This window comes from Condylura cristata, unplaced genomic scaffold (genome assembly GCF_000260355.1).
Source record: "Condylura cristata isolate star-nosed mole 26May11 unplaced genomic scaffold, ConCri1.0 scaffold00001, whole genome shotgun sequence".
In the NCBI taxonomy this organism is placed as follows: Eukaryota; Metazoa; Chordata; class Mammalia; order Eulipotyphla; family Talpidae; genus Condylura; species Condylura cristata.
In genome coordinates, this window is record NW_004567102.1 from 38,378,213 (window position 1) to 38,405,117 (window position 26,905).

The 26,905-nt window shown below is 43.3% G+C and overlaps 1 protein-coding gene across 1 annotated transcript in view; it reads right to left on the reverse strand.

Annotated features, from left to right (window-relative positions):
- BACH2 (BTB and CNC homology 1, basic leucine zipper transcription factor 2) overlaps nucleotides 1-26,905 on the reverse strand; it is a 235,103-nt gene that overhangs the window by 18,262 nt on the left and 189,936 nt on the right. The window contains exon 4 of the mRNA XM_004673699.2: nucleotides 204-1,781. Within this exon, the coding sequence (XP_004673756.1) occupies nucleotides 204-1,781 (1,578 nt within the window). The remainder of the gene's footprint in view (nucleotides 1-203; nucleotides 1,782-26,905) is intronic.

Genomic DNA, 26,905 nt, shown 5'->3' on the forward strand with positions numbered 1-26,905 from the left:
TTAAACACCCAGCCTCCCTGAGTGGGGAGGTCTGCCATGCCACGTCGGTCACCCTGGGTGGGGAGGTAATCTCTTCACTGCAACCTTTAATCTTGGTAAAGAGAACAATCTGGGAGTAGGGTGGGGGCAGGAAAAGGGAGAGTCCAGATAAAGGACTAAGAGAGCGGGTGGGTCACAGGTTCGAGTTGATTCGGGTTCCCTACCTCCTGGCCCCTGTCCTGCACAGGACACGACTCACTGTCTGCTTCCGAGAACGATCCGGATTCGTCGCTGGAGTTGGTTCCGTAAGATTGCTCACATTTAATTTGGGGTCGGACTTGGTTGTACATTCCATCTGCCATCAGGCCTGGCTCCTGATGTTCTGTGGCAAGGAATCTGGCTCCTTGAGAACAGGGTGAGGAGGAGAACTCACAGAGAGGGAGGCTGCAGGGCGAGCCCCCGCTCCCATCTTCTGCGTAGGAATAGGAGGAGCAAGAACTGGAAGTCCTGGTCCTGGTCTCCAAGGGGGGTGAGCGGGGGCAGACTTTGATTGGCACCGGGCAGCTAGTGTTGGGCCGCATTCTTCCTGGCAAGTGATCAGCCACCAGCCCACCATGGGAGTAGGCCTGGGAGCTGGGGAGGGACTGGCTTGCCCCCACCCACAGCCCCTTTGGCACCGGCTCAGAGAGATCTTTGTCCAAACTGCTCACCCCAGAATATGAATGCACTGAAGTGCTCACTTGGTCACATGTGCTGGAGGAGAAGATGACACTTCTCCGGTCCAGCTCTCCTTCCTGTTTACAGAGTGCCTCCAACCCAGGCCCCTTGAGGGGCGACCCCATCGTGAAGTTGGACACATCCTTCTGGCCCATGTGGGGCTGTCCGTAACTCCCTGGGAAAGGGGCATAGTCAGTTTTAAGGTCACCCTGAGTGAGCCCCTTGTCAAAAGGGCATGCTGAACTCCTGGCAAAGTGCTGCTGAGATGTACTGGGCAGGCCGGACAACTCTACACTTTTTGTTATGCTGAACAGAGACCTTAAGCAGGAGGGAGAGGACACACTCCTGGATCGGTCCAGGCAGGTGGCCCCGACAGGGGGGGGAGGCGCAGGGCTGGGGGTAGGCTGTTTCCGGTCCATTTCGACATCCCCCACTCTGTCCTTGATGTCAGGCTCATCTCCAGACAGGCAGAGCGTGATGCTCTCTTCCTCGTTCTCTTCACTGGGTGGTTCACTTTTAATCTGCCCCATGGCAAGCCCCGGCTTGACGCTGTTGCCAGAGTTATCTTCATTGAATGTGCTTGCAAAACCTGAGGTACTGTGTGATGATGCATTATAGACATTCTTGGTACATGCAAGCTGGTATTTCTTGTATCTGGGATACTGTGTTAACGCGTCCTTTTCTGAGCTCTCCTTGGTGTCTGCGGGCACTTCCGACTCTTCCTTTTCTGCTACTGGGATGGCAGTGGCCTCGAAGCTGATGGGGTCTGGAAGAATCTGGTTCCTGGGGCATGCCAACTTGGCCGTCTCTGAATCCATCGTCTCCTCCTCTTCGTCTTCTTCCTCCCCGGCGGAGTTCTCATGGTCCTCGTGGGGGCGCTGGCATGCGGTGTCCTTTCGGCACACGAACAGGCCATCCTCGCTGTTCAGGAGCTGAGTCTGCAGAAAGCTGAAGCACGAGTCCTCCAGGTTGTGCATGCGTAGGAACTCAGCACAGCGGATGACCTCGCGGATGTTTTCTCTGCTGAGTAACAGCTTGGCCGTGTAGGCAAACTGTAAGAGCGGCCCAAAGCCCCTGGCCGTGACCTGCAAGACAAACAGGGAAATTGCCCACGTTACCAGCAGCACCGCTATTGTCCCGAATCCCTCAACTGTGGCAAGATAACCAGTCAGTGTTAATGTCCCAGAATAAAGACTGCAAAGGAGCAGTTAATCTCGCACTGGGTCAGCAATGATTCTGCTTCCAATAATTAGTGCCTGTCTGTTGCAAGCCACCGCTGTACTTCATCACTGGCACACAGAATTGAAAAGCACCAGGGTCAAGTGGCTAAACAAGATGACAACGGGTTCTGTGTTTACACTAATGAAATATCCTGGCAAAAATGCACGGTAACAATGGCAAGCCTATTAACTGGCCTCCCAACCAGTTCTGCTGAGAGCCATTCTGCATAAGGAATGCTGTGTGACACTTCTTGACGCTTACTCGAGCCAAAGAAAGGCTTCGAGATTTCTTGTCAACCGCAATCCTGGCAATTGTCCTGTTGAAAACCGAAAGTCCATGAGGTTTCAAAAACAGTTTTTCCTTACTCACAGTGCTAAAAGAGACATTAAAAAACAACTCCCTGTTTTGCTCATTCATCACGGTTTCTAGTTGGGACTTTTTCAGTGTTCAAGTCAAGCCTGGTCTTGCAGTGATACCAGAGATGATGACAATCAGAAGCAATGTTCTCAAGAAGAAATTAACTCCTGGTTCATAAACAACGGGGGCGACAGAGCTAAACAGATCAGCTGTCATTTAAATGGTTGAGGCTGTCGAGGGCTCAGGACACGAACTGTTCCTTCCCTAATTATTGGCCGCAGCTTTGTCATGCAGCTGTCTTCTTTTCTGGTAAATCTTCAGGGGCTAAGCCCACTGTCATGTGCTGCTCATCCATTACATTTTACACAGATTGAAAATGTGCTATTTATGCACAGTTTGTGCATAACATGCACATACACATAGAGAATGACTTCGGCAATTAGAAATATGTTGCTTAAGGCCAACTGTTTTTTCAGATGGAAATGGATTGAACTTGCTAGTGTTCAGGATAGATTTGCTTACCCAATATGCAAATCACACATCCTCTAGTTTCCTGCAATCACTGCTAACCCCGTAAGAAGTGCAGCAGGTCTATGAATTACGTGTACAAATGAAAGCGGCAATCCTGGGGATCCTTCTTGGAAGCTAAAGTAGCAGTGACTAAAAAATACCTGGTAGAATTTTACCTCAATAAACATAATTGGAAAAAACTAAAACATGCCTATTAGGGAAAGAAGTGCCGAGTAACATAAACTGGCAAGCTTTGTAGTTAACTTCTATTAAATCCCCTCCAGCGCACAGAGCCAAAACTCTTGTGAGGACTTACATTGTCCTCACAACTGTTGTTCAGGACCTGGTGTGGGCATCAGTTCTCCCAGGAACCCTCTCCAGGCCGCTCTGAGAAAATGTGTGACACCATCCTGTCAGTTCCATACCCAGAATGAGGAACTGGCCTAGATTCCCCAGGGAAGCACTGGTATTATAATGTTGCATGCTCTCCAGTAAGAAAACCGAAAGGTATTTTAATGTAATGTTTTTAAGCACTTCAAATAAAATTCCAAATTAAAAAAAATGAGTCCTTGAGACATTTGGTTAAGAAACACACACACACACTGCGCTTCCCTGGTGGCCTAAGGGTTGATTCTCGGTGCTATCACTGTGATGCCTGGGTTTGATCCCCAGTCAGGGAGCTGACCCACATGGCACAGCAGACCTCTCCTGTCTTGCCTGCTGCCTGCTCTGCTCCGCATTCTGTCTCTGGTGAATCCTCTCACAAACCCCCTCACCTCATACCTCTGGACTGCACCCCACCTCTTGTGCATAGAAATAAATAAATAGGACTCTCCCTGGTGGTGGGGTGGGTTATTAAGCTCTCCGAGGCCACCGCAGCATGAGTTTGATTCCCCAACTAGGGAGGTGACCCACATGGCGCAGCAGACTGCTCCTGACTGGACTGCTGTTCCCCTCAGCAGTGTACTTTGTCAATCTGCTTGTTCTGCTCCCCACTCTGTCTCTGGTGAATCCTCTTACTTACCACAACTCTGGCCTGTACTCCAGTTCTGTAAGCATAAATAAATCTTTAAAAACGAATAGAATAGTTAAATAAACAAAAAAATCTTAAAAAAAAAAGAAAAATGCATGTGCACACACAAAACAAACACCACTCCCCCAACACACACGCTGATAGATCCACATCATAGTTCAAGAGCACTCAGGATGGTCTTACTATTATCACACTTACTTATGTTTGTTTCTATCATAGAGCAGGAGGCTTCTTCAGATCAGTGATTATTTCATTTCTCTTTGTAGCTGTTTTAAGTAGGGTCTCTAACATGGAAAACCCTGATAAAAGCTTGTATATTACTGAATATGTCCACCTGTGCTGCTAACATATAACCAGTATACATATAGAAGGTGACAGTTGGTGATTGGTATCTCAAATTACTTTAGAGCAAGGTATTATGTAAATCAACAAGCCAAGTCAACCAACCAACCAAAGGCAGGTAAGAGACCTTATTTGCCCTGTCTTCTAAGATCAGAATTAAAAAGGAGCACATTTGACCTACATTTTTGAGACCTACTACACTGAAAAGGTAATAGACTCAGCAAACGTACTACCTACCTTATCTGTTTTATGTATGTTTCAAGGAACCCTAAAAGAGTACAAAGCATGGGCATACCTATTTACATGTAGCCAAAAGACAATGAGAGTGTTATAAGACCTATTTCTTCATTGTAGCATGGCTCTACCACAAAGAGTAAAATGGCAGAATCCAGGCAGTTGACCCCTCCGTAAATAAATATCTTCTGCTCAGCAACTAGGCAACTTGCCAATTGCTGAATGGGTAATACACATCTTGAGAATTGGCAGATGTGCTTACTACATAGAAAATGGGTAAAACTCATCCCAATGTCATTTATGTTTTTATATAGTGCTCCTCATTGTTATCACCATTTCTCTTTTTATTTTGATATTGATGGTTTCAGTAAACCCCACCACTATCCCTCACTACGCCTCTTCTACAGAAAATTCCTAAGAAGTTAGAGCCACCCCATGGGGTCATCAGATCAGCTGTGGGCATAACCTCTAGCTTCATGGCTGCAGGGAGCTGGAGAAAGCTTCTCCCCTCAGTGAACAGGCATCAGTGAAAACAGAGTCCACCTTCCAATTCAGATCACCAAACCTTCTGGGCTTAGGGGACAAGATGAGCTTTCAGTGATCACCATATGGTCACAAAAGAGTCACAAATACAAACAAGATTGGGAACTCATCTAAACCCAAGGCCAGAGTAAATATCTTGACAATGAAATTTTAAGCATCCACAACTAGCTCTTCCTCAACATGAAGTCATCCATCCATCCATCCATATCCATCCATCCATCCATCCATCCATCCATCCATCCATCCATCCATCCATCCATCCATCCATATGGTGCTCAGCTGTTCTTTCTGGCATTGCAGCACTGAATCTGCAGAGCTGGGTTGTTACAGAGCCTGGAGGAACCTTCAGACTTGGTGAGATCACAGTTTGGTGCCAGTGGACCCTGCCCCAGCCTTGGGTCTTTTCCTACGGTCACACCTAAAAACTTGTGGCACCTCAAAGGAGTTTGAATCCTGCCTTGTTATACTCAACTCTGCTAAGTTTCTGTGTGAAAGGCTTTATGTTACCATTCACTAAGCACCTCCTAGTACCCATCACCCTGTTAGCAAACTTTCACAACACCCAGCATTGTTTTTTACTTTGTGTTTTTAATAAATACGGTTCTGACAGTGGGAAGAAATAAGAGAGGGTGGTAGGTGGAGAACAACACAAAAAACTAATGACTCATAAAAATGTTATTTAAAAAGGTAATGATCATAAAGCTAAAATGGAATGAAGTGACTAGAAATAGGAAACCAGAACCATTTCACCAAGGCTAATGGAGTTGAGATCCACTGTTCTAAGGGAGACAGATTGGTCTATACTAAAATTCGCTGGTCAGGAATGGACAGTTTTGATAAACAAATGCCAAATATTAGGGACAACTGGGATAATGAACTTGCACTTAGGGTAAGACGTTTTGGAGGATCATTTTTTAAAAAAGATTTTATTTATTTATGCATAGAAGAACTGGGGTGTAGGCCAGAGATGCAGGGGGTGGGTGACAGGATTCACTAGAGACAGAGGGGGGCGCAGAACAGGCAGATCTACTGAACTATACTGCTAAGGGAAGCAGCAGGCAAGATGGGAGAGGTCTGCTGTGCCAAGTGGGTCAGCTCCTTGTCTGGGGTCAAACTCATCAAACCAACAGTGGCTGGTGATAGTTTTATAGTGCTGAGACTTAACCCCTTGTGCCAGCACACAGAACTGGGGTACAGGCCAGAAGTGCAGGGGCAGTGAGAGGATTCATTAGAGACAGAGTGGGGAACAGAACAGGCAGATTAACAAGGTAACACTTCTGAGGGGAGCAGCGGGCAACACAGGAAAAGTCTGCCACACCATGTGAGTCACCTTCTTTCCTGGGGATTGAACTCATGCTGAAGCGGCCCCCAGATAGCTTAGTAGTGCTGTGCTTTAACTCATTGCGCCAGCAGGGAGGGCTCTGGATGGGTCATTTGGTAGAGTATCTTTTATCACACTACCCACTCCCATAAAGTACAACATACATTGTGCTACAGAGGAGAATGGAGCAGGCCGTGTGGGACTAAGGTCTGGGTGAGGGCAGGAAGTAGTGTATCCCTGATCTCAGGTGCTCCCAAAGAGTGCTGAAAGCATTTAGCAGTTGGCACATGCAAGGCAAGCGACACTTTTTTTTTTTTTAAATATTTATTTACTTATGCATACAGAGCTGGGTCACAGACCAGAGGTGCAGAGGCAGTGAGAGGATTCACCAGGGACAGAGTAGGAGCAGAACAGGCAGACTGGTGAAATACACTGCTGAGGGGAGCAGCAGGCGGGTCAGGAGAGGTCTGCCGCGCCATGTAGGTCACCTCTGGGGCAGGGATTGAACTCATGCGGAAGTGCCTTTAACTTCTTAGTGCTGCGCTTTCCCAGGGAGGGCCCTGGGTTTTAGTTCTAAAAGAAACAAGCTCAGCTACCCAAGTCATGCACTACGGTAAGTCCACCTGCAGACAATTAATTGAAAATACGATCCACTGACTATGACCCTCAGCCCTTGATTTCCTTGAGTTTTGCTGTAGCACAGAAAGGAGGGAGACAAGCGCAGGGAGACAAGATGTTCAAAGCAAACACCTACAACAGAATCTAAGTTGGTACCAGAATCTAAGTTGGTACTGGCAGGGTGCCAAGGGAAGGCAAAGTGGGGCACTGATTGCTAAGGGTGCAGTGTAAGTCTTTCTAGAAGGGGTGACCTTTTCTCATCATCGAAAGCTGAGCTGAAGTTCATTAGAGTTAAGTTAAAGTAGGGGAAGACTGCCTCCATCATCTGCAGGCTCTTCCACAAATGCCACTCTTATTACAGAGTTCTGTCCTCCCAGGTGAAAACTCTGCTGGCAGAGGGCACACGTTTGGATGCTGCTGCAGAGCTGGGGAGCTCGCTCTCCCGGGAGCGGCTGAATTGCTGGCAGACAGGTGGATGTTAGGGAATCTAACAATTTTGTCTTTCTGGAATGTTAGAGCCACCAGCCAGTCAGACCTTAGATATATACTGAAAATAGGCTTTGGGAACTTTTATGAGACTGAGAGTATCACTCTCTACTTAAGCCCCGCCTTAAGATTCTCTCGGTGGTTTTGGCAGTATACACACATAGCTGCAGCACCAAGTTCAAGTGCAGAAAACTGGCCAGAGGAATCTGGAGATTTGGTGACTGCTCCCTAGGAGAGGAGAAGCATGTTTCGCAAGGTCCTTTTATTACAACCTTACAAAACAGCCTCTACCTTCAGGAACACAACATATCTACACTTCCCCAGTGATGCTAAATCTACACACTGCAAGAGTTGAGAAGATGAAGGTAACGAGTTACACCAACAGTTAAAACACGAGGCCAGTCCCTCCCTGGTGGCGCAGCAGGTTAGAGCACAGCACTAAGAAGCTAAAGCCACTTCCGCATGAGTTCCATCCCCAGCCGGAGGTGACCCACATGCGTGGCAGACCTCTCCTGTGGCACCCGCTACTCCCTTCAGCAGTGTACTTTGTCAGTCGGCCTGTTCTGCTCCCCGCTCTGTCTCTGGTGAATCCTCTCACCGCCCCTGCACCTCTGGCCTGTACCCCAGCTCTGTATGCATAAATGAAAAATGAATCTTTTAAGAAAAAATAAAACATGAGGCCACTGACCAACCCGCTGGGTTGTATTTGCACATCAGGCACTAGTCAAATGAAGAAGCAGCTCTGGGGACAGCTTGCTCTTCTCCTGGCCCCACCGCAATGCATCCCATCCTGCAGGAGCTGCTTGCACATGGGGCTATCACTTCTAATCTTAACTTTCTATAATTAATGCCCATTTTACCACATTTTTCTCCCCAAGTAACATGCTACAAAACATACTACACTCAGGATATAGTTGTTAAATTAATTAATCTCACTATTTCAACAAAGCTTCTGGTGATTTCAGTATTAATTTTGGCTGAAGATAGAGCCAGAGAAAATCACCATCCCAAATGATTTATACAAATAAGTATATTCTTTCAAATGGTGAGTTTTTTGTTTTCTTTGCTAAAGAAAAGCATTATATGCTAGGGAATATGGTTTCAAAAGCATAAGATTAAGCGACTTTTCTCTATTGGTGCAGGCTTGAATTTGGGTCTGCAGTCACAATATAAAGTTCCTTTCTTATTTGTAAATCTGTCCCTGCAGTTCTCCATTTAGCCACTTGATATTTTTATTTCCTCATTCATCCATCCACCAACCATACAGCAGGTACTCACTGTGTGCTGTGTGAGGTCTGAGGAGCGAGATTGCTCGGATTCAAATCTCAGTTTGACTATATACCAGTTGTGCAATTTGGGCTGGTTACTTAACTATTTTTGTAATTCAGTTTTTCCAAAAGATAGGGATACCCGTGGTACCTGCGGTTAGTAAAACCTTTCGAAGGGTATCCAGTACTGAGTAACAACAATTACCACTGTGTTATTAAAAGACACATAAAATGTGTTCTCTTTATCCATGTGGCAAAGAGGATGCCCAGGGAGACAGATGTTCAAGCGATAGGCTGGAAAGTGTGTGTGTGTGTGTGTGTGTGTGTGTGTGTTGACAGGGCTAAATGGCTAAGTGAATGGGCATGTGATATGGCCTATGCAGTTGCACAAGGCCTATGCTCAGATGTACACTGTGCAGTGCAGTCTAAACAGGTACCAGACATTGGCAGGGCAGGAGAACAAAGTGGGCGGCAGTAACTGCTGAGGGCAGAGTAAGACTTGGCCTTTGTCTCAGTGTTGAAGGCTGAGCTGAAGTTCACTAGAATAAGTTAAAGTAGGGGAATGCCTACTTCATCTTCAGGGTCTTCCACAAATGTCATTTTGCTGGGGCTTATTTACAAATATCTTTTTCTGCCCCAATGCCATAACTGGCTACATGGTTTTCAAGACCCAGTCCCTAGTGAAAAAATGGGCTTCTTGTTCACATATTATGAACTTCAAGAAGACAACAGTGTACATCTGAGCATAGGCCTTATGCAACTGCATAGGCCGTATCACATGCCCATTCACTTAGCCATTTAGCCCTGTCAACACACACAGACACACACACACACACACACACACACACTTTCCAGCCTATCGCTTGCAGTTGAAACAGATGCCCTGACTTCTGTGGGATAATTATATCTTAGGGTACAGGTCAAACAGTGGTAATCCATCTGAATAAATGCCTAAAGGTTAGCTGTTATGGCCACTGGAAATCAATAGTGAGGTGGTTGGTAATAGATAGTCTGTACTGAAATACATGTCAATCCACTAAGTTACTTTTTATTGTTTAAAAAGAAAAAGCCCTGTAGTTATAGAAAATAAAAGCCCGGGCTAGAGTCTCCATGATGCAGGCAGGATCCCAGACTTGACTGGGGATTCATTCCCAGGAACTCTTGAGGAATGACTCAACATTTTTGCTTTGATTTCCCTCTCACAAAGGCTTGCAGAAATGTCCTTCTTGTGGCTTTCCTAAATCATGAACTAAATTCAACCTTTTAAAATAAATAAATAAAAAACCCTTTTAAAAAGGATTCAGAAACTGTTCATACCAGAACCAAACCCCTATCCTTCCTACTCATCCATCCACCTATCTATTGATATAGCTCACATCTTTATGCATGGAAGACTTTAATATGAACAAAGCAGGGAAACCTAGTTCTGGTCAATCATGAACTTTGACTTCTATAATTTAATTTTAGTCTGTCATTATGAACTCACATGCTGGTTATTTATTATTGTCTCATTCTCATGCCAACTCTTTACTTTCCCTGCTGTAATGCTGAGGTAGGAGTTCATAAACTACATTTCCCAGAGCACTTTACGGGTTCACTTTGTGCACAGAAGGTATTAGTGGATGATAGTATGTGATTTCTTCTGTTTCTTATGCTTTTTCTTTCCTCCTCTGGGGGTGTGTTCTCAAAGTGGCTGCATCCCTGACTCTTTTGTGGCATGTTTGGAAGGGCCTGTCTCCTCAACCTATGAAGGGGCTGTCTCCTCAACCTATGAAGCTCTTGAGACAACAGACCTTCCTCCATGCTCACAGTCCCCTTGGTCCCCTCCAGTTGAGGACTAGTAGTGGTTTCCTGCAGCCACGAATCACTGGGTTAATTCTCCTTCCCCTTTCTGTTCTTCCTTTCTTCCAACACCTATGTAATCAATTCCTTACTCTACATCCCCTCTGTGTGAAACACCTGGTGTGGTTTCTGTTTCCCTGACTCAATCCTCATCCATTTTTCAGATTAGGAAGCCCAAAAAGGTGAAACCCAGAAAGCCCAAAAGGTGGGGGGATTTTCCCAAAGTCACACAGCTGGTCAGTCAGGACTTATCTCAAGTCTCCTGACTGTAGAGTTGAACTCTTGTTCTCCTTTGCTGTCTCTCTGAAGGGAAGTGCTGTCTCACCTCAGAGTCAGAAAAAAATGGTCTTTCATAGGGAAACACATAATTGTAAATTTTATTACTTACCATCTAAAATACTCAGTTTTATGCAGCTCTATCAAAAAGAGTCTGGCCAAATGGATATGGAACTTCCCAGTGAGTGAAAAAGGTGAATCTCACACTATTTCTGTTATTATTAATATTATGCCAATTCAGTTTGTAGATTTCTCCAAAAGAATGAAGAAAACTTCTATATCCTTCTCTTGCTTATTGAAAGTCAGGAAGCCCTTTTCTCACATAGGAATCTAAGTTTGTTGGCTCAGCTTAGTATAAATGTTTAGAATTTGGGAGCCCTTAGGGCCTTCCCTAGTGGTGTAACAGGTTAAAGCACAGCACTAGGAAGCTCTCCACAGCCACTGTACCAAGAGTACATGGAGGTAACTCACATGGCAGACCTCTGCTGAGTTGCCTGCTGCTCCCTTCAACAGTGTATTTCAGTAGATCTGCCTGTTCTGCTCCCAACTCTGTCTCTAGTGAGTCCTCTCACCTCTGGCCTGTACCCCAGTTCTTGTATGCATAGATGGATAAATCTTAAAGAAAAAAAAAAAGGATTTGGGAGACATCAAAGCAGAAATGCCTTTCTCTGGGGGAGGCAGGTGACACCAAATGAGAAAGACATCCTGACAAAGCTAATGTTGTTTAGAGAGGTTCTGGTGCATTCCCTGTCTTTGTCAGATGGGTCAGAATTATTAAGGGGCTATGTAACAGCAGAAGCTGCCTCTCTGGTATTTCTCTGATTATGTTGGGGTGAATGAGTACAGAGAATGGGAAGTGAATATTCATTATTATCTTTCCTGGTGACACCTTGGCCATAGACCCCTCCTTTTAGCTGGATGGTTTTAACTCCTCATCTCTCTTCCTTATGGGTGGTCTTAATTTTATAAGGTATATTTCCATTTCCCAGCTAAGTGAAAAGTGACAGTTAGATGTTCATACACACACACACACACACACACACACAATGAAAACAACTCCCTTCCGAGATAATACGAAGTTCATGGAAATTTTTTTTAAAATTCAATTTCAGTGTAAGTGCAGATCCTAAAATAGGCATTAAGTAGTAGTAACTTTTAACATTTTTCAGTATAAAATGAAAGTGAGAAGCATCCCACTCACTGGTAATGAAGTAGTAAAACCTGCATCGAGGTTTATAGTTTCATTTGAAAAACCGCCTCCAACAGAAAATTATTTTTTAAAAAGAGATTCAAAGAAATTACCTGATTTCTATTTTAAATGACCCTCTCCCCATTCAAGAAACCAATCATGTTTCTAGACCAGCAGTTCTTTTGAGTCAAGGTTTGGCTTTATCTTTTCCACCCCTCTGGTCATTTCAAACCCACCACCAGCCACTTGATCTCCAACCAGAAAACATATGACACTCAAGGCTTCCAGAGATGATAAGTTCTGTTCTTTACTGAAGTCTCCTAAGCTTCTTCATATTAAGCCAAAATTATTCTTCCTGAAAGCTGGTTAGTGATGCTACAGCCCTCAGCCCTGTGCTCTTCTCACTGCCTCCTCTGCACCCTCTGAAGTTACCACTTTGCAGCAGGGTCTGCCTAGCTCTCGCCAGCAGTGCTACTATAAACACGGGTGTGCAAATATCTCTTCCAGACCTGCTTTTGATCTTTTTGTATTTATACCCTGAAATATAATGTGTTGTGAACAAATTTTTAAGGAATTCTGGAACCCAAGTCTAGTGCCAGCAAGTACGGGCAGGTTCACTATCAATTCGGGCAGGTTCACTATCAATCAGGCAGGCAAATTGAGTCCCCTGGCCCTCGGTGGCTTTCCAGGCTTTAATGCTCACCCAAGGAGCCAGGTACACAGGCATACCAGGCAGGGAGGCTGGCATGCAAAGAGGCAGACAGTGCCTAGGCAGGGTCGGGAGGGTGGGGAGGCTGGCAGCAACCGAGCCCCCTGAGAATCTTTAAGCTCTTTGGACTCTCTCCGGCGAGCTCTCTTGCTAGTCACTATTCGTACCAATATCACAGTTCTTCTCTTGAATTCTCCATTTTTTTTGAAAGTGAAATTGCCAATCAATAAACCACTCAGGTACTATATTAGGTGAAGGGAATTCTGCTTGTTATTCCTATAGCTGAGTTCTGCATCATGCTTCTGTTCTGCTCTGATTTCATAAACGAAAACAGGAACCCAGAACCTGTAATTGCCCTGACGGCCTACCTCTCAGTAAGCTCCTACAACAATATAAATTTTGTTCTCTCTTTTCTAATCTCCTCCTAGTACTCTTCTGAGGGCCCATGTCTTCAGGATTATGAACTTGCTTTCAGAGCTTCTGAATATACAGTGTTGCTCTGCTTTGTAGTTGCTTTTTTATTTGAATATGGAATTTCTTCTCTAATCGTATTTCAATGTGCTGTACTAAGGAATTGTTTACCATCCTGGTAATAATCTAAAATTTAAAATTTAACTGCTTTACCCACTGATAGGTAGGTAATAGGCTATTTAAGTACTGCTTTTGTCTCTTCCTCTCCCTTGGTTTATCCAATGATTCACCACATTCATACTTTCACATCAATGTCAAACCTGATTGCTTCTGCAGTAATTGGCATCATGAATTACCAGGATTTCCTTCATCTCCATCCACTTCCAGTTTAAAACATGAGCCTTGTGCATTTTATGTTCTTAATACCTAGTAGGTAAACTGAATTGAGATCGCTTAGCAGTGCCCACTACAGCAAGCAGGCCATTCAAATTCCTCCTTCACGTGATAATCCATCACATATTTAAAGACATCTGTCATGCCTGATTAGGGAATATCTTTTTCTTCAAGAAACACTAAAAGTTCTAAAAATATGCACATCACCTTCTCAAGCTGAGCCCTCTCCTGTGCAATTAAAGTGGATGTTTACTACGGTTTACAGCAGGAACAAGGCTACATTATTTTGCCAGATGGGTAATGGTTTACACAGTAGAAATAACAGGATTTCTACTAGGATTAGTTTCCTTTACCTAAGTCCTTTACTAACCACCATATACCAGAAGTTGAGACATGGTGACTGGGTGACCCAAGGCTGTACAGTAGTTAAGTCAGGCAAAATTGATATATGGGAATCAGACTATTTGCCAAAGGGACGGTACACTTTGGACTTCTTGCTTTCCTATTTGTACATTGTCCCTGTCAATGGGCAAGAGTTAAGCGGATGCAGTGCAGGCACATCTGTGCCCTTTGAGGATTATACACTGGCCATCAACACAAACCCCCATGTGTAACCCGGCCAGCAGGCTGCCCTGGAGCCTCAGGGTCAGGACACAGGATGGCACAGTGCTGCGGCCATCTGGGCACATTTTCTGCACACCTGGTTCAGTATAAAGCCAGGTTTGCCACTCAGCCATCTCCCCTTCCCTGCCCCTGAGTTTTAATCATTTCTAGATGCGATTCTTGCTGTCGAGGGAGGATATGAAGACTCCATCCACAAGCATGATCATGGCTACTGTTTTTCTCCGGGCTTGTGGGCTCTGGTTCTTCAGGCTTTCCTGGGATACTAGACCTTCAGTCTTGCAAGTGACATTAGTGGGGAATGAATGAATCTTTGTTGGGAAGACTTCAGTCTTGTTTTCGACAGTGGTATTGTTAAGGGAAAGGATGTCCTAAAGGAACTCTGCAGAGTTTTGTGGACACCACCCCGTACTCCAGTGATTGGAAAACTACAACTCCCAGCAGTACCAAGGAGAGAACTGCAAGGACCCAAGGGCAGAGCTAAGCAGGCATTCTGGGACTTTGGGGGGGGGGAATAGAGAGCTGTTACCTCTCCAGAGTGACCGTTGAAAAACTGCTCTTTATCCCCCAAAGGTCCAAAATGCCAGCTTAGCTCCACCCTTTGGTCCTTTTTGCTGTTTGGTTAGTCTACCCTGTGATTTATGCAAAAACAGAAAAATGGTAAAAAGGTAGCTTGAATTTGTAAATAGATTGTTGGGATCAAGGTTGAGAGAACTTGTTTTTAGAGAAGTTAAACCAGTTTTAAAATTTTTTTTTCTTGTTCCTGTTATTTTGATACATATACCACAATTTTTTTTCTCTTCACCTATAATAATGGACTATTTTCTGGTAATGACCATTATACTGGGCATTCATGAACACTGCTGGTGACTGCTGCTTCTTTTGCATACACTTAAAACATTACAAAGACTAGAAACCTTACAGAGACTGTCTCTTAAAACTAGACCTTGTGATCTGTGGTATGAAATCAAAAGAGAGGAATTGTTAAGGGGAAGGATGTCCTAAAGGAACTCTGCAGAGTTTTTGTGGACTCCACCCCCTCAGCTTTCTGGATTCCACCACCTACTCTAGTGATTAGAAACCTACAGTTCTCAGCGGTACCAAGGAGAGAACTGTGAGGACCCAAGGGCAGAGCTAAGCAGGCACTCTGGGACTTTGGGGGATAAATACAGAATGGTTTTCCAACGGTCACTCTGGAGAAGTAACAGATCTCTCTCTCTCTGGGGCAACGGCTCTCAGACTGTGTGACTGGGGGCTATCAGTTTGTTTGAGACTAGAGCTCCAAGTCAGCCGAGCTGGTAAGATATTCTAGTTACCTTGCATCTCTCTTTCTTTCCCTGGGTTGTTCCTTTTCCTTTCCCCTTTTGTAAATGAACCTATTATAGATCCTTTTATGTGTGACTACAGAACAATTAAATTTTGGGCCCTCCCTGGTGGCGCAGCGGGTTAAAGCACTGCACTAAGAAGCTTAAGCCAGTTCCGCATGAGTTTGATCCCCGCCTGCCCCAGAGGAGATCCACATGGCGCGGCAGACCTCTCCTGACCTGCCCGCTGCTCCCCTCAGCAGTGTACCTCGTTGATCTGCCTGTTCTGCTCCCCACTCTGTCCCTGGTGAATCCTCTCACCCTCTGCATCTCTGGCCTGTACCTCACTTCTGTATGAATAAATAAATAAATCTTAAAAAAAAATTAAGCACGCGGTTGAGGACCCACAGACAGGCAGCCCAGTTCACTCTGGGCTACCCTGTAACTATCATTTCTGAGGCAGATGAGGCAAAATTTTCAATGGTGACTGGTTGGTTATGTCCAGTTTCTGTGGTGATGAAACATACTTTTCATGACACCCGAGGGGTGGTAATAAAAGGAAATAGGTCACAGGTGCATCCAGAAGGCATTTTGGAAGCTGTTTGGGTCATCTATTTTGAATGCAGCTTGAAGCTGTTATGAAAGACCTATTTACTTACAGTTCCTAACTAGGAAAATACCCTTTCTACTATGAATAAGAATATCTGAACATATTGAAAATGAAGTTTTTTTTTTTTAAAAAAGATTTATTTATTATTCATACAGAACTTGGATACAGGCCAGAGGTGCAGGGGCAACGACAAGATTCACCAGAGACAGAGTGGGGAACAGAACAGGCAGATTAACAAAGTACACTGCTGAGGGGAGCAGTGGGCAGGTCAGAAGAGGTCTGCCACGCCATGTGGGTCAGCTCCCTGGCCAGAGATTGAACTCGTGCTGCAGTGGCTTCTAGAGCTTCATAATGTGGTGCTTTAACCCACTGCGCCACCAGGGATAGCCTGGTTTTTGATAAATACCAAGTCTCAAGCACACCTGATATTCTTGATTGGGGTGAATCAAACTGATTCTGAACATCCCTTTAAGGATGTGGCTTTGAGCACCTACAATGCTCAGAAGAGTTCCAGAATTCTGGTGGAATTTTAGTTAGTAAAACTGAAAATTAGAATCCTAACAAGTCATAGTGAAAAACGAGGCCTACAGGGTCCTCCCAGGAATTATCTAGGGTCCCCAGAGCCCAATCATGGCAGATCACCATGGCAGTGATCTTTCCATGGGGGTAGCTTTCCAGGGCAATGTAGCTTTGAAAACTTCAAGTAGGCCAGCAGGTGTCTACACTTTCTTCAACAAGTGCAGGAGAATGGGACTTAAGAACTGCTTTTACACCCCACTTCTCTGCATGACCTCTCTTTTCCGTTGATACCATTTCTCCTGTCTCCCTACACCCCCGTGACTTGTATGGACTACCAACTAGGGGGAAGCTTGAGAATCTTAGGGGTCCTATTCCTAACACAGACAATTTGAGAGCAAACTTCATTCTCTTTAGTCTGACTTCCATATTTTCCCCAGATTGACTTCCCTTTCAGTCTCTAAGTTATCCTCTTGAGCCAAACTGCCAGTCTTTCTCCTGCTTTCTAGTTCTTGCTCAAGCCTAGATGCTTTCTTCCTTTGCTTAATAATTCTAACTGTAACTATGACAGTTGTGGAAGTCAGTGGAGGGGATTGCCATCAATATGGAATGGGTGGAAACCTTACAAAGGGGAAACCTTACAAAGAAGGTGGAATTAAACTGTCCCCTTCTCAATAGCTGCAGTCTTGACATTTAATCACATGAGTGCTATTTTGTGCTGTGAATGTTCCATTGTGCCTGTCTTGATTAGAAATTCCTCGAAGTCAAGGCCAAGTCTTACACTTATCACAAGTTACTTATATGGATTCTTATAAAACTTATTAATATCTGCATTGTGAAGAAGAGTCTTTTTTTTTTTTTAGAGGCAATAACATTACACATTTAGACAAAAAGTCACATTTTCATATCAATCGGGTGATCAGGTATTCAAAAAGTGCTAGGAAAATGAGAGGAAATACTGTGCCATAGAGAACTACCTGGGTTCATGAGTAATTTTGTGTACATTTTAGGTTGTGTTACATAAATATTTTTGATCCAGAAATACTCACTGTGTTGGGTACTGAGGTGAATTTGAAAAGAACTAAAGTTCTATTTTTTTCTGGAGGAACTCAATGAACTGGTGATGTACAAATGGGTGGAGAATCATCCAATGGGACTATACACTATTGAGACTCCTGGAGCATCAAGAAGAAGAGAGTAGAGGGTGGCACGGAACTCCCAGTGCCAAGCCTGAATCTCAGATTGGGTGGGGAGACAGGAGAGCACACACCCAGGCGAGTCAGCCTGTCCTCCAATACGGCCTGCCTGGTCTTGGCAAATGTCAAAAAACGCCTTCACGGCTTTTGAAAAGAGGTCCTTCCAGAAGTACCTAAGATTTAATATCCTTCTCTACCTGAGAGAACCTAAGAGGGAAACTTCAACTGTACCTCAGGAAAGGAAACAAACAGCACAATAGAAAAATAAACGTTCTGAGGGGAAAAGGCTGACAGGACACAGAAAGCCACAAAGCCAAGCAGATGGGACTTCAGGAGAGGACACAGATACCACTGTTGGATGAGCTGGAGGATTGCTGGGAAAAGGCCGGAAGTGAGGTTGAAAATGAAGCCTGAAGAACAAATGGGTGAAAATGGGGCCTGCCTTAGTCTGCTAAGAGAATAACAGAACTATAGGTCTGGGGGCTCTCAGGGGAGGCTCTTCTAGATCAGGTTGAGGAAAAACAATAAAAATCTCTTTTATATAAAAGAAGGGAAAATGACAGTTCACACAATATTTCAGAAAGTCAAGCGAGAAAAGTAAAGAACATAAGGTAAATGGGTAAAATTGAAACGTCTAAGAAGCAACTACAAAAAGAGAAAAGCTGGGCAGGGTCAGAGTTCACATGTAGCTCCAGGGACACTGAAGCCAAGGGGCATGTTAAGTCCTCTCTCCCTCTCCAGGGAGTGCCATCCTGCCAGCTCTGTGACAGGCCTTCTGTTGTCCTGTTCCTAGCCTTGTGTCCCTGAAGCAAAGCACTGCCCCAGCCAACTGCGAAGACATCCTACTCTCTCATTGGTGGTAGGAGAGAATACAGTTTGCTTCTCACTGGGGTCATGGAGCAGATAGTGGAACTCTTTATCTGGCATATGGAAGGTACAGAATGTCAAAGGGGTTTTTATTGCACCTGACCAGATAATTAGGTAATTAGCACTGTTAACTGGAAGGGCACATCCTACATGCAGCTGCACATCTCCAGGGAGGCATATTTTCAAAATGTTCTAACAAGAGCTTTTTATTATAATTTTTTCCTGGAGAGCATTTCATTTCTCAAAAAGGATGCCAGGCACGTTTCTTCTCCGTGTCAGTGTGGCCCTCTCTCACTTTGTCAAGCTGGACTGCAAACAAGAAAGAAGCAAATCTTCTTCTGGTTCCCCATGGATGGCACAACATGCCCTGTGGAGCCAGGAGGCTTCTTTGTTCACAGTCAGGCCCCCCCCCCGGGGGGGGGGGTACACAGTTCTAGGAAGATAGCCTTGCTGACAGATAGAACAGACCAGGAGAGGGAGCACAAGAACACAAGATAATTCTCTATCTGGGTCGCAGGGCAAGTCTGAGAGTGTCAGGCAAGCAGATGCACACTGCTTCAATGAAACGTACGTGGAATCTGAAGGGTGTACTTTTTGGAGGAAAGAAAAGGGAATTTGGAACCGGTTGTTTGTTCATCACAGAGTATACTTTTTTTTTTAAGCTGAGTATAATGAATGCAGATCTAAAAGGTGACTAATTTATCCTGGGTGATAACATTACTTGATGAACTGCTAAGTCTGTCAGTGATCAGCAGCATACTTTAGAGCCAGCCACTTTGCCTTGTCACTTCAGTTTGCCTTCAGCGCACACTGATGCAGCAGAAAACATGTTGAAACAGCAAGCGTACAGACTCACATACAGGCCATGGGTCTCAGGCTACAAGACTGGGCAGGATCAGGCTGGTGGGATGAGAAGGCTGTGTCATTCATTGCCAGAACAAGGCAGGAGACCAGGAATCTCACCCCATGGGGGATTCATTGTGTGGGACATTAATGGTGATCACTTACCCCTTGCAGGTTATAGGCCCCCTGATTTCTTTAACAAATGCATACTGACCAAGCCCTGGGATTCCATTGCATGTGTGCGTGTGTGTATGTGTGTGGGCACACGTGCTCACATGCTGAAACGGAGTAAGGAGAGACTGAAAGGTCAGAGATAATCAATGGATAATTACAACGAAAGTATAAAAGTGGAAGCACAGGTGGTGGAAGAAGGGCATCTAATACAGTGGAAGTGGTGTATATGCTGAAATATGAGTGAGCATGGGTCAGGTACTGGATGGGGGGCAAAGGGGCATGCAATGACATCGAGAGGATCTGTATGTGGAGTGGCGCAGCAGGAATACCGCTGTGATGGGCCTTGGGGTGGCCATGGGTGACCCTGGAGAGGTGAGTGGGACGAGGGAGGCTGTCCTGCATCAGGCTGAAGAGGCTGGATGGCCATGGAGAGCCACTGCATTCTTAAGCAGCAGAGTATTGGGGCCATTCCTCTGGCTGCATCTGGGCACACCAGTCTCAGAAATCCAGGCATGTGTCAACTGGGCCAGCGTTGGAAGGGAGATGTATGTGGCCAGGTTAGAGACATCATTAGGAGGAAGAGCTGGTGATGTGTGAGAACACAGGCTGACTCAAGATTGAGAACAACCAGAAGGGGCTCACATGGCTTCTGATTAATTAGCAAAAACCATAACTAGTTACCTCATTGTTGAAAATAAGGTTATAATCAGAACTCACTGGGACACTGCTGGTGATTGTTAGCACAGGAATTATACAAAGATTCACAGGAGTAACCAAGAATAGTTTAGGATTCAGAAACAGAAATTATTGAAGTGGCCCAGAATTCTGTAGCCTAGACCTTTCTTGAAAGGAAGACAGTCATGGCGCTAGTAAGCTGTTTTAGCTATGTATGTAGCTAACTTACCCCAAACAGCAAACTTGCCCAATAAAGCATTCTGATCTGTCAAGTTCTTAAGAGAATTTGAGGAGCCCCTTTTTCGTGTCTTTAAATAAAGATAGACAAATTAATATTTTATAAGATGACTTGTTGAAAATAGTTATGTGAGGGGGAGGGAAAAGGCAAGCTTCCTCCCAGCCCTTTGTCAGTGGGCAGGGTCTCTTCTTGGGCATCTAGAAGCTTCCTCCATCAACACTTGAGTGGCCTTCAGCCTTCCCAATGGTCTTGCTGACTCTGACCCTCCTGCTTCCTCTATAAGAACTCTTGTGATTACATTGGGTCCTATTTGGATAATCCAGGATAATCTCCCCATCTCAGGATGCTTAATTTAATCACATCTGCAATGTTCCTTTTGCCAGGTAAGGTGACACAGTGACAGGTTTTGGAGACTAGGATATGGATATCTGTAGGAGGCTGTTATTTTGCCTACCACTCTGGGTTACTATAAAATATATGCAGCTGATTTCTTTGAAGTGTCTTATGTTTTCAGTGCTTCAAAATAGAGGCCCCAAACAAAGGAAGGTTTTCAATAATTCAAGGTGATTGCGATATTGATGTATTCATGTGATCAGGTGGAATGAATTGAGAAGTCAACAATGGGAAAAGAAAGATGATGAACATTTATTTCAGAGTTCAGATATTTTCTTCTTGCTACCATTTTACACCTCAGTTTTTAAAGATTTTTTTTTATCATTTCTTGCAAAAAGGTTAATTTGCAGTGCTGGGTTCATGTGACTTATTTGTTGCACTGGAAAACCTTGAACAGGAGCTAGAGACACTTGCTGTCTCCAAATCTACAGCTGATGTGACTATGGAACCAGACACGTACATCTGTAATGACTGATTATGGTCACCACTGTGGCCAGGGCTCAAGAACAAGCGCTAGAGCTGGGCTGGCCAGAATTATATTTGGGCTCCTCAATATCAGAATTGAGCTTTGTGCAAGTTAGTGAACCTTTCTCATCTCAGTTTCTTCATTTGTCATGTGGAGATAGTAAGAGCAGCAATCCCATAATGCCTGTGAGTCAAACTCGCAAAGTGCATGGAGCAGTGCCTGGTACACAGTGAGTGATCAATAAAGGTTATTTTTAATTACATTCACCACTGTATGATACACACCGGATACGGAGAAGATAAAGTATAGCTCTTCTCCTTACTGTTGGGTCAGATGATTTTTAAGATCAAGGTTTCATGATTCCGAATATCTCACCAGGAAAAAAAATAAACACTCCCCTGACACTGCCACTTGCCATGTATCATGCTGTGTTAACAAGATCTTTTAATATTTCTCCTTGATGCCAATTAAGAGCACCAAGTCAAAGTTGATCTGCAAGACCTGCTGGCCTTGTTAATAAATCTTAGCTAAGGGAAGCAGATGCATTTTTCTTTAGTAGGACCAAGTGTTACCAAAACTAGAGCTCTAAGGGCTCCAGGTTGTTCACAATAGCACCGTAAGGAAGCTCAGTGCATAACGGCATGTCCTTAAATACAAACAGTGTAATTTTCTTGGCTCAAAGATCATTTTCAAAAAGTAGACACATATACATCTATACTCATGGTGGCTTTTAAAGTAAGTTCTACAAGGTCCAATAAGTCAGTTTTGAGAGTAGGCTTTCAAATAGCTCTCTTCCACTTGAAATGTGAAGTGTGGCAAGTGGAGTGGATGTATGTTTTACTGAAAGAGTCAGCAGTAGAAAATAGAGTACACTCACCACTGTAGCAAGCCAGAGGAATTTATACAGTAATCTGAAATCAGACTCAAAATTGGCTTGTGTTAGCCATTGAAAAAAAATGCCATTGATTTTGGGCTTCCTGATGGTGTTTTCTGGGTGCGGCAGATCCTAGACTAGAGCCAAGAAAAGCCTCAGATGCAGATTTCTCTCTACTTTCAAAAGCATGTGAAGAGGCAGAAATTGTTAACAGAATACAGAACAAAAATGAATATTACATTTCTACTTGCCTGCTCTATCTTGGTATTAAACTCGACTAATTTAGTCTGTTCTAGTGGCTGAAATTCTTCCACCTTATTATGATGTATTTTGACAGATTTTAACAACTTCATTTTTTTCCCCTTTCTCTTTGCTCTCTTCTATTCACACACTTCTATAAAACTGTTCTATTAAGAAGGAAAAAAAAAACACCAAAAAACAACAACAATAACAACAAAAACTAGCTCTGCAAGTCTATAGATCTTTTCCTTTTGTTCTTTGGATACTAAAATCTTTTTTCTTTTGCTCAAGTTATTTTTATATTCACTTGCTCAATAAAGAAAGTTCTCCCTTTTTTTGTCTGTACACTTCCTAGCTGGTAATGCATTTCCTACTTTAATATTAGCTTTGCAATTATTTGTTAAATAAACTGGCTTTGAGAGCCTCCTTCAGAGTCTACATCATTTATGGGGAAGTGTAAGCCAAGTTGAGATGAGATAATTTTTTTAGAAGGGCATCTTGGAAATAAAAAGGTTTCAGAGAAAAAGGCCCACTTATAAAATGACGTGTTTTTGTTCTTACTTAAGGTTTGGTGGCAGAAGGGAAATATCAGTTTCCAGAAGTCTCAGTGAAACAGTTGACAAAATATGTGAAAAGTTTTTCTTCATTTGGGATGCTTGTTTTAATAATAGAGTTGATGCATTTCAAGAGAAAAACAAGGTCAATTCAGCTGAACAAAGATGGTCTCAATGACGGGCACACATACATATATAAGTGCTTGTACTCTCTCAGCTATAACAATGCTGAATCTATTACAAACCCCAGGACTAGGAAATGAAGAGTTAATGTTTAAACCTCATTCTTAATTCTTCCTGTCATGCCTGAGTATCACTTCTCCTATAGCGAGCAACATTACCTGCTGATCTGAAGCCACTAGACAGAGAATGAACACTGTTCTAACTTTACTGTGTCACCATGAAGGGAGTTAGGATGAGCCTGCAGAAGAAGCTTGGGTGCTTTTTTTTTTAAAGATTTATTTATTTACAAGTACAGAGCTGTGGTACAGGCCAGAGGTGCAGGGGCAGTGAGAAGGTTCACCGAAGTCAGAGTGAGGAACAGAGCAGGAAGATAAAGTACACTGCTGAGGGGAGCAGTGGGCAAGACAGGAGAGGTCTGCTGAGCCATGTGGGTCACCTGGGGGGTGGGAGTGGGAGGGAAGGATTGAACTCTTGGTTGTGGCCACTTTTGCAGTGCTGCGCTTTAACCCTCTGTGCCACCAGGAAGGGCCCTTGGGAGCTTTTTTTTTTTAATGTGAGAATGGGAAGCACGACAGGAGGGAAGGAAAGGAGGGCAAAATGAAGAGTTAGATAGCAGGTACATTAGCCACAGGCAAGCTCCTGCTGTTGTCTCCTCCATTCCTAGTTATCAGCAGTCTAACTGCCAAGCAAACTTGAAAGAAAATATGAACCGCAGTGATTATAGTTGATAAGATGCTATGATCTACTCATGCAATTGTACTTTAGGGCAGGAAAGGGGGACTTCTCTTCCATTCAGCTGAAGTGTTCCCTGGTTAGCTTGTTTTAGGAATGGCTTAAATCACCACTCTCTCAACAACATTATGGACCATCTACACCCACTGAAATGAAATAACCAGACTTCATTTCTTCATCACGAACTACTCTTTTAATCTTGAACCTAACCTAGTAAGAATTCACAAAACTTTCATTTGAATAAAATCACTTGAATTGAATAAATTCATCACACAGATGAATAAAATCTGTGTGATCAGACAGAAGCTCCCTTAGCACTATCTCAGGGCAATGACAATGTAAGGAGGGAATCCTTCTCCTCTTAGATGCTGCTTTACCTGAAGCAGGAAAATCACTGGCAAAATAGCAAAAAGTAAGTTTACATAATTATCTCCCTTATTCACTATTTCACTAGAAAGAGGCTAATTCCCTTGTTATAGATTCATTTACAAATTACTTTTTGTATTAAAAGGTAATAACTTGGGTTTCGGGTATACATCCTTTAAAATCAACATGTGTATCCACTGTCTTATGTTCACTACCAGAATTCTAGTTTCCATTATTCATTGTAGAACAGACTCTTTTTACCAAATTTAGCCAGCTCTCTTCCCTCTTCCCTTCTGGTAACCACAATTTTGTCCATATAGTCTGTAAGTTTGGTTTTGTTCTATTTAGCACATTCACTTACTTTGTTTCTTTATGTGCCACACATGAATAACATCATGCACTGTTAGTCTTCTTGTATTTATTCAGAAAATAAAAACATATATTCATTACTCAGACTTTTTAAAATTTCCAACAGAAATATATTTGAACCTAAAACATGTGCAGAAGGTTATCTATTATCTTAGTCCTAAATTCTGCTGAAGTTCTTTTATATCACAGATGCTTTATGCTGATAGAAAAGTCTGAGCTATTTGGATTTGCCTGCTTAGATTAATAACTACCCATCTCAAATCATTAATGATGTTGGTTCCAGCTCAGTGATTGAAATGGGTAAAAAAAAAATTCATTTTATTCTTTCTTTATGAAAGAGCTGTTGGCTTTGCAATGCATTTCTTTCAGGGAAAAGGTCCCTTTGAAAGGGAAAATACTAAAAATGGTGTAAGAAGCACTGGAGAAGAATAGAAATCCATTTTAAAGCAGTGTACCATGTACAAATGCTGTCTTACAAATAGGATTATTTAATTTAAACCTTAGATCTGTCAAGCTCCATTACTTCAAATGGAGCCTGTCGCTTCTTGAGTTCATTATATATCGAGATTATATTACAATTTATGTTAGGTTAAGTCATTGCTGAGATACAAGGCGGTTAAAAAAAATTACACAGCAATGTCAGTAAATAGAGCAAAGTCACTGCAGTGTTCGGAAAGGCAAGAAGTCATCTTGCTAAATGAGGATCCAAGCTGTCCTGTACCAAGACTGTTACTAATAAATAAAAGGCCTGTGGGAAAAGTGCTGAGCGTACGCTGGATCTATTTTCAGCTTGCATCAGCAGCTGCTGCCCCTGGGATCACATCTTTACGCATACTCTACACCATATGTAATCACTCCAGTGCTGCAACCAGTAAGATAATGAAAGAGCATGGCATAAATCTATACTTGAGTGGAATGCTAAATGAGAAAAATAATACAAAAAGGGGGGAAATAAACCACATTTTCAAGTCATTAGGAAGAAAGACTTTGACATATGAAGTGTTGCAACCATTAATAGCACTTATCATATAGAGTGGAGACAAAGAGACAAATTAATCAAACTGACAGAACTGGGACATTTTATGCTAATGCAGGCTCCTGGGTTTTAGTCTGTATTCCTCTGCGTCTGGAAAACTGATACCATTACGGGGCAGGAAATTGCATGAATAACATGCAACAGATCATAAAAATTCACATACAAACTGGAGAAACACTGCCAAAAGCTCTGTAAAAACAAGGATGGAGACCTCAACAGAGAAACTACCAGCAAGTAATGAATGCAAATAAGTCCAGGAATATCTTCCATTCATGCATCGTAATTAAGTATAGGCTTCTCGCTCATAATTATAGTGGTGAAACTGAAGCCTAGAGAGTGAATTCTGCAGCTAGCCAGAGAAGGCTGCCCAACCCAGATCAGGACTGCTTGCCATCATGGGAGCAGCTGCCTATCTGACCTCCATTTACTGGCTGGGGTGATGTGGACCTTAAAAAATGCAAAATGAACATTTTATAAACATTAACTTAAGCCTTTAAAAGGGAGAGGGGAGAGAGATAAATTGATAGTGCAAAGAAAAGATGAGTAAAAATTTCCATGTACTAGTGTAAGTGGTGGAAATTCTGATACCGGAAGCATTTTTATAAAACACATCCCCAATGTGTGATGACCCCTTTTTATGAAAAAGCCGTATTTAAAAGTGAGTGGCGAGTAAGTGCTCACAAAGGCTCATGGGAGCAACTGTCTTTTGTTCTCCAACTATGGACTCCTGGGTTGGTGAGTAGAGACAGCGCCATGGGCTCATTTACACCAATCGACAGAGATGAATGACTGTGCCTTAGAGCTCTTGCCCTCCTCCAGGCTCAGATATCCTTGATCCTCGGAGAAGTTAGCCTTCTTAGGTGGAATTCCAAAGATGTTTTCCCACAAAGTAAAATAAAATAAAATAAAAACGACTGAAAAAAAGTGCATAGAAATAGAATTCAAGGATATATTTTTGCTGATACTCAGGCATCTGGCCCTCAATGATTTGGTTCCAGTCCCTCTTCTCCCTCTCTTCTACTACACCTAACACATTTTTCTGTCTCTAGAACTTTACTAAAGGATGCCCTTCATTTATTTGATCAATATTAATCAAATGTTGGTATTGTGTTGGGTGGCAGATTTGCAGACTGAAAACAGTATTGCCACTACCACCACACAGAAATATTGTACAAGGATCTACTGTTCAAATGAGACAG